Source organism: Triplophysa rosa, linkage group LG23 (genome assembly GCF_024868665.1).
Source record: "Triplophysa rosa linkage group LG23, Trosa_1v2, whole genome shotgun sequence".
NCBI classification, from domain to species: Eukaryota; Metazoa; Chordata; class Actinopteri; order Cypriniformes; family Nemacheilidae; genus Triplophysa; species Triplophysa rosa.
The window spans coordinates 19,070,602-19,079,179 of NC_079912.1; the positions used below are offsets into that span (position 1 = coordinate 19,070,602).

Here is an 8,578-nt window from a genome sequence, read left to right on the forward strand (position 1 = left end):
TGCTGAATGATCACTGCTGCAAACCACCACATAAATCTGTTACTCTGACTTCCAGCGTTCAGAACTCTGTTATCGTAATTGACTCGTGTTGGCACAACACCTTCTGTTTCCGCGCAGACCGAAACAATGTTTCAGTAACTAAAAGATGCGTCACGAGTGTTTGGATTTCATCTCACACCTACATCGCTCAAGCAAGACAAGGAAGCGAACACATACTGATCGGTATATACACAACATGAATACAAACTGCACAGTGTATGGCCAGGAACATCTAATGCACTACGGTCCGTCTCCCATCATGCACTTGTGTTCCAGGAAGGCTGAGGTTAATGCAGAGAACATAGCGACGGGTGCCTAACCTCAGTAATGCCGTTTATGGCCAACAGTAATCTTTGTAAAGCTGCATCCACAGAGAAACATATACACCCATGTAGTCATACACGGACAGGCGAAGTGACTGCTCAGATCTCATCTCAGAGGGTTTGTTATCACGCACAACAATAGCAATTACCCATGAATGATTTGCTGTGGCAATGCGATGCCTTGTTGCCAGGCAACACTCATGTTAATGAAGAAAGCCATGTAAAAAAAGGTACAGTGTCTGTTATTGTGCTGAAAATCAAGGGAGAGCGATTGCGGAGTTTGATCACAGCTGAAAACAGATGTTTGCAAGTTGCTGAGGTTGTGCTTCTGAATGCTAAAGAGCAGGATAAAGATCGAGTGCTTGAGGATCTCGGGGCCTGTGGTCAATGATAATGCCGTTTGAGTTTTCCCAAGTACACTTAATTCTCATAAAGCTCGAACTTCTCCCTAAACTACAACTTTACAACACACCGCTGTTTAAAGCAGGTACTGAGCATTTATGTATATATCGTCTGAAAGCCATCTTGTGGTTACCCTGCAACACTTATTTTAAAGAGAATCACTTTAGAGAATTAACATAATATCTGCACTCAGTTAATTGCACTTTTAGACCAGCTAAAGACCCCTTTGTACCTTGCTTATTCATGCGGCCTAAAATCGAGGCGAGTAATAAAATGATAAGGTCGAGTATGTTAAAACAGAATAATCGTAAACATAAAGTTCAATTTTAACAGACCATTGCACAAATAAAGCAACACAATACATCATGCATTCAACCTAGGGATGTAAAGATTCACTCAGCTCACCATGCGATGCACGATACTGATCATACGATAAGATTCATTCACAATTTATTTTTACAAAAAGGGTCAAGACAAAATGATTATTTCATTAATTATAGCACCTTTCTTTGTAAAATAAAAATATATTTTATGTCAAATAACAAAACTAAACTGCGATTTTAAAACAAATTACAAATCAAATAAAAAACAAATAACACAAAAGTATCTTTAAAATAAACAAACTAAGACTTTTCTTAGATTTGTTTTTTACATTTAAGAAATATCTGCATATCCACATTTTCCAAGTTTGCAGTAAACACAGCGGCCCCTGCTGTTCAAAACATGTATTGTGATCCAAATAACATCTCAACCGGCTTGAATCGTTACATATTAAAGCAAAAAGCCCCAAGATGCAGTGGGTTTATGCATTTTATAACAGCTAAGGGCGTTGTGGCACGAGTCATTAAAACCCCCTTTATAAAATGCACTTGGTAACCCACTGCTTCTTGGGGCTTTTTGCTTTTATAAAACGGTTTTTCCATATGCGTAGCAAGGTTTCATAAAATAAAGCAAGTAAAATGATATTTAGGCTATGTAATGCGAACAGCAGTTATAAATCGGGGTATTTTATAATGGCTTAGACCTCGGCCCAACCAATCAGAATGAAGGACCAGAACTGATCGTTTTATAAAATTGATTTTCAACGGGCTCACGGTGAATCGTTACATCCCTAATTCAACCTTTGCAAAAAACTACAAAAAAAGTAAAAAAACATAAGCAAGCTTGGAGCCCAGAGCAAAAGTCTTAAAGTGATGAAAATAAATAATAGTCATTATTTACTCACCCTCATATCTTTTCAAACCTGTATGGCTTTCTTTCTTCTTGAAAACAATCCAAGATGATATTTAAAGATCGCTGGGAAACAAACAACAGCTGTACCCATTGTGCATTGGTCTGGTGTCTATACAACAGAAGAGAATGGGTACCGCCATTGTTCGGTTACCAACATTCTTCAAAATATCTTCTTTTGTGTTCTGCAGAAGAAAGGGTTGAGTTGAGGGTGAGTAAATGATGACAGAATTTGGGGGTGAACTATCACTTTAATTCCTGTGCGACATCCTATTTGTAAGTTTACTCTATATTGTGCATGCAAATTCATAAACGGCAGGGGGAGGGAGCCTACATTAACCGCAATGTTAAGCATCTTTTTACCCTAGACCATAATGAATGCTGAAGCAATTTGTTCCATGTGTCCAAACCGAGATCGAAGAAGAAATTAGATTTAGTCACAAGATTTAACTCGATATCCGGATATCCTGCGCACGTAAATCAAAATTCAAATGCAACAGAACTAAACAAATCTGGTAAACACTGCCTTGAAACCATATTAAAACAAATCACTTTACCACATTACCACACCTTCACTAGAAACACCAAAGACATTGTGCATAATGTCATAATACCAATTTCACATTTGTTATGTTGTCAAGGTTATTGTATTGCAGCTCATTTTATAATACAGTTCACATTAAAGCCAAGTGTTTGCTAAGGAATTATAATTTTTCAGGAACGTACTGTATGTGCTTTTGTGCTCAGACCTAAATAAACTGTCAATGAGCAGAATAAAGGTGATGAATTTCAAATGAGTATTAGTCAATGCTGTATGTATGCCAGAGAAGAAATAAATGAATTGTTTAAACATGCAGTTAGTTTGCCCAAAAATGAAAATTCAGTCATGAATAACTTGAGGTTAAGTTGTTCAAAACCTGTATAAATTTCTTTGTTCTGTTAAACACAAAGATAGATATTTAGAAAAATGTTAGCAACTGAGATTTCTGAGGCACCATTGACTACCACAGTAGAAAAAATTAAAATGGTAGTCATAGGTGCCCTAGCACTGTTTGTTTTCCTAAATTCTTCAAAACATATCATTTTGTGTTCAACAGAACAAAAACATTATAAAAAAAAATTCTACTATGGTAGTCAATGGTGCCCCAGAAATCTCAGTTGCTAACATTCTTCCAAATATCTTTCTTTGTGTTCAACCAAACAAAGATAGGTTTCATACAGGTTTGAAACAACTTGAGGGTGAGTAATTCCTGAAATAATTTCTTTTTGGTTGAACTGTCCCTTTAACGTTTACTAATTTACATATTCTGTGACCAGTGATTTGAAAATGCATGCAAAAGTACTCTTTTGTTAAATACATCAATCCATGTGGTTTCTACAAGGATCTACCACTTTCATTTATTTTGGTTTATTTGTATAACTTATAACTGCTTATTGGTCTCAATAAACAATAACAAGTCTTATTATCCCATAAGTTGGACTACATGGCCTTATTTCAAATTCTAAAATATGAGAAGAGTCAAAAGGTCCTCTATTTGCTCATTTGTACAGTTAAATTTGGTCAAGAAGTGCCATGGTTTTTAAGATCCAAGTCAGAGAATAAATGCATTTGGTTGTAATTCTTTGCCATTTCTTTATAGCTTGCCAAACAAAGCTTGAGAAACTTTCCTAATCCTTGTGGCATCTTATTTACCAATTTTAAACCAACAATGCTTCAACACGAGTCAATTCAAAACTTTGCAGACTTCAGTAAAAGACTTTAACACAAAGGCCACTTACTGTGGAGAAGTTTAGAGGAGAGCATGAATCTCCTCTAAAGGTGCACTGTAAGAGCATTTCATTGATATCGTGGCCCGTGCGGTTGTAGAAATCCGTCATGTTGAACGACTTGGGTTTGAAGTTGACAAAATTAGCCTTCTCCTTCAGCAAGGCAAGAACCTCTGGCTCGGCCAGATGTGGATTAGCTATCTGATAGTTCTCGTTGAGCAGAGCCAGCAACTCCCCGACATGGTACAGATCGTTTTTGGTGATCTTCGAGAAGCGAAACTCATTGAGGTTGCAGAAGGTCACGGAGGGAAAGGTGAGGTTGGGCGCCGCCACCTCGTCCAGTTTTGTGACGTGAGGAAACTCAAAGTAGTAGTAAACTCTGTCCATGCACACGAACAACAGCAGCCCCAGAGAGCCCAAAAAAGACAGCGTCCAGAGGAAGCGGCGGAACGTCATGTGCCCGTAGGCAAAAATGTGGCTCATGCCATGCAACGTGGAGCTGTTGGCAAACACCTGAAGATTGGACGGCCTGGTGCTCTCGATGCTGTCTTCCGAATCTCCCTTCATGGCTGTCATCGGTGGGCTGTGTCCTGTGAAACCCTGCTTAAGCAAAGAGAAGAAATTTCCTCCCTTAAGGTGTGCAACCAGGCTGGACGTCTTCGAGGACGAACGTTCTTCGCAGGACCAATTTCCAGTTTCACATAATCCACACTCTTGCTTCACGTAGCCCCTCCGTAACCTCTCCTGCCACCTCTGAAAAAGCAGTTGTCATTCCATGCGGAACCAAACACAACGACAGTACCAAGTCGCAAGGATGTCGTCCGAGAGGAACAACAGAGAGAAAAGGCTAATGAAAAGATGCTGACGGACAGGAGAAAGTGTGGAAACGAGAACGCAACAGAAAGGTTTTGCTTGGAGAGAGCAGATGTGCCTCAGCAGCTGATTGGAGCCTGCCTCCTCCAGTCACGGAGAACGGCTTCACATCGCTATGACAATGGCATGGAATCAATTCGTGAATGGCAAGACTACCGGAGTCGTCGGTCTGTTGCTCGTCCCCCCCGTACCACTCCCCTGGTGAAAATCAAGGGTCACAGACCCACTTCCAGCCCTCCTCTGTGTACGCCACTGGGTTCCTCGTCTCTCCTGGAGCTGCAGAACGCTCGTCGTTTTGGAAAGCCAACGTGGTGGCGGCGTCGCCTGGACAGCGAACGCTTCTTTCTTCAAGAAATGAGAATTTATGTACCTCTCCTGCTGCTGCTTTCCTTTCTCTCTCTTTTGCAAGCTAGCTGCCCCCCTCCTCGCTCTCCACTGCTCTTTAGTAGTCAGGATCCATCCTACTGCTGAGCGTCTGCCTCGCCACAGCGTTCGTGTGTGTGTGTGAAAGAAAGAGGCAAGGGGGAGGGTGATAACGGGCTGGGGGTGCTTCCACTTCAGGTTTTGTATGAAAGAACCGAGCGGCTGTCAACGAGCACTGCTGTATTTCAGCTACAGGTAGTTGCGGGGAGGCGTGCATGCAGACCATGTGAGCGCATCCGAGGCGGTCGGTTCTGGCAGGAGAGCGCTTTCGAGATCCAGCCCTGCGGATTTGGAGCCAAAGCTCCACGTCAAATTAAACGAACCTTTTCAATAAGCTTTCAAGGTTTAAGATGTCTTGAGATATTCATATATTTTGCACCACTCGCTCACATTTCAATCTTCGATGCACACCATTACTGATAAAGGATGAGTCGGTCATTTAGGACCCCACGGGTGACGCTTGACTTATGGACTGAGGTTAAATCAATAAAGTGCATTGTTTTATGGGGTTAGCAGTTCAGGCACCCATCGCAGGCGCTTTCAAATTCATCCTTAAGTGACGTGAGATTATAGTCACTATGATGCTCCAGGGACACAATTTACCATTACAATGAGTAAAAAGCCACGATTAGAGATCTTTCTCAAAGGACTGTAATTGATCGCAAATCAATGAGAACCCAATCCGAAGAGGAGGGTTGGTTGAGACTTAAAGACGCACAAAAATATTTGCTTATACAGTATGTACTTGGTCTAATATTCTTATTTTTGCCAGTTAAATGACATCACACCATTTCAAGAATACACACGAGTCTGCCATTTACATTATTTCCATGCTAGAATGGCCAACAATAGATTTGATTATTCATTACCACGCTGTGGAAATAGCTTTCGTATCCACAGATGGTCCCGTTAGTCTGTTTGCACGCACGCTGATATTCTGTCTTCCTCAAATATTGTAACAACTTGAGATCCCGTTCACAGGATCTACTATAACAAATGTGCTGAGTTTTAGAGAGAGAGGATTAGCATCACAATATCGTCCTGCATATTTTTGCATGTAAATACCTTCTAACGCAATACACCGAACTGCTCGTACACAGAGTCTACAACAAATCTTATCTGACATTAATGGGCGCCATGAATATTCAAAACAAACACTTAGAAAAGGGCTGCCCCTTTAATTATAGGATAACGTGAAAAAACTCAAATCTGTTACAAACTACAGTCGTTGGAGACACAAAGTAGCACAAAGGAATTCAAGAACGGAAAGCAACCGGATTCTCTGTGCCGGGAATGTCTTGATAAAAACAGATCTAGTCTTAAAGTTGGACTTTTAAAGGAGCATCAGCGTGGAGTGGGCGCCGCCTGACACGGACAAACATCACCTTCGAGCTTTCAACATGCCAACGGCTTGACCGTATGTGGCGAATCTCATCATTCTGTTCTCTCAGTAGTCCACTGTGGGAGTCAGTGATTGCTGTTGCGAGTCCGTTTTGACTTTCACCTGAGGGCCGAATGAATAAAAGATTATGCATAGTCACCTGCGATCGACAGCTGAAGTCATGTCATATCGACATAAGCTGTCTCTTTGAAAAACCACACATAACACTAATGTGTTCAATGAAAAAGTCGAACAAAGTCAGCTGTGAAATAAAGATAAGCACACCTCAACAGAACCCACCAGAAAACCAGTTGTAAGCTTGTGTAATTGTTCATTGGCTTCCTACATCGACCGGACTAGTACACGGTTATTTTCCAGGGATTTCCTACACGCATCACTCGTCTCAGGTTCATCTGCAGCTTGTCTATGGGGTAAAGATCTAGGGTTTAACTGACTTGACCACTTCTTAACCCTTGATTTTTATTTATAGAGAGGGTGTTTTGTGGATTTGATTGGTGGTTTGGGTCATTGTTTTGTTGCAGGAGCCACTGATAACTCAATCGCAAGTGGTTTTACTTTTTTTTTTGTTAAAGTACATGTTCAGTCTCATGTATATTTGCACTAAAATGGAGGTGATAGAAGGCTTTAAAAGAACACCATAGCTAGACAACAACAAATCCAATAGAGTTATTTCTAGTCCATGCAATATGTATGTGAGGGAACATATGACAATGTCATCAGGGAACTAACGTTTTAGTTAATTCTCATAATCTTTCATTCAGAACATGATGTTCTGAACACCAAAGCACAAAAGATTTAAAACATTTCTACTTAAAAAAACAATAATATTGAAATACTATACTAGAATACCATGGCATCTGTCAGGAAAAGCACAGCTTGTCAATATACAGTAAAAAGACATTTTGTCATAAGCCAAGTTTCGATCTATGAGAGACCAAGGGAAAAGAGCTTTCCGTCACTCAAACATTGCTTCACAAACACTTACTCGATAGTCAACTCTTGTATTAGGTTTTTGCACAACAGACCAACACAATTAAAGGAATTAACCATGGAACATAAATGGAAATGTAGGAAGAACTAAACTTCAAGACGCACACTAACCAAATGGACCTGGTTTCTTGGGTGCCGTGTTTACTGTGCACAAGGCCAATATGATTTGAGAGCCATGAGAGGAGATTTTCCAGCCTATTTCGTAAACAGCTGTAAACAAGACCTGAAAAGCCCCAGTAACCATTTACATTCAGTTCACAGAAACGCAGTCTACCTAACATCTGCATTTGTGTTCTACTGGGAAATACGGGTTCATAACAACATGAAGGCAATAAGTAAATGACAAATTACCATTTTTGTGATATGACATTAAAGCGATAGTTCACCCAAAAATTTAAATTCTGCCATTCACTCACCCTCTTGTCATTTCAAACCTGTATGACTTTCTTACTTCCTCAGAGCACCAAATAAGATATTTTGAAGAATGTTGTCAACCGGCACCCATTCACTTGCATTGGTTTTGTGTACATACTACAATAGAAGTGAATGGGTGCTGCGCTGTTCGGTTACCAACATTCTTTAAAATATCTAGCCAAATTATCACCTTAGACAAATTATTTTCCAATAAATCTGACAAATGGAGAGAGAGATACAGAGATGTGTATACGTGCATGTCTGCATGCTCTCATATGCACACAAATATATTATATGTAGCCAACACTTGTCATTGAATAGATAAAAAGGATGAACTTCCCATTGTATTATTATGGGCCCTGTAAAACACTTCAAATGTCACTCAGCTGAGAATATTGCTGAAGTCAGCTTTAACAGAGCAGTAAAACATGCATAAGCAGGGCAGACCGATGAATGAGCGAGCAGCTTTAAACTGAGACAGAGTATCTGTACTGCTCATTTCAAACACACTCTCATCCATGTGCCCGGATGCTTTACTGCAAAAAACATGAAGCTTTGCAGTTTTGCCTCTTGAGATTGCTCAATGAGAAGAGGCCATGAGTATAATGACACTGTGGCCACTGCTCGACCCATGAAATAAATCATCGGACATCAGCGGCCAATCTAAAGCAAAGCAATTTAAGGTCAGAAAAACACACAAACAGGATTGTGGGAT

At 40.3% G+C, this 8,578-nt stretch overlaps 1 protein-coding gene across 1 annotated transcript in view; it reads right to left on the bottom strand.

Moving 5' to 3' along the window:
- Positions 1-5,085, bottom strand: part of asic1c (acid-sensing (proton-gated) ion channel 1c) — a 76,447-nt gene extending 71,362 nt beyond the window's left edge. The window contains exon 1 of the mRNA XM_057322187.1: positions 3,774-5,085. Within this exon, the coding sequence (XP_057178170.1) occupies positions 3,774-4,337 (564 nt within the window). The 5' untranslated portion in view covers positions 4,338-5,085. The remainder of the gene's footprint in view (positions 1-3,773) is intronic.
- Between the last annotated feature and the right edge of the window lie 3,493 nt (positions 5,086-8,578).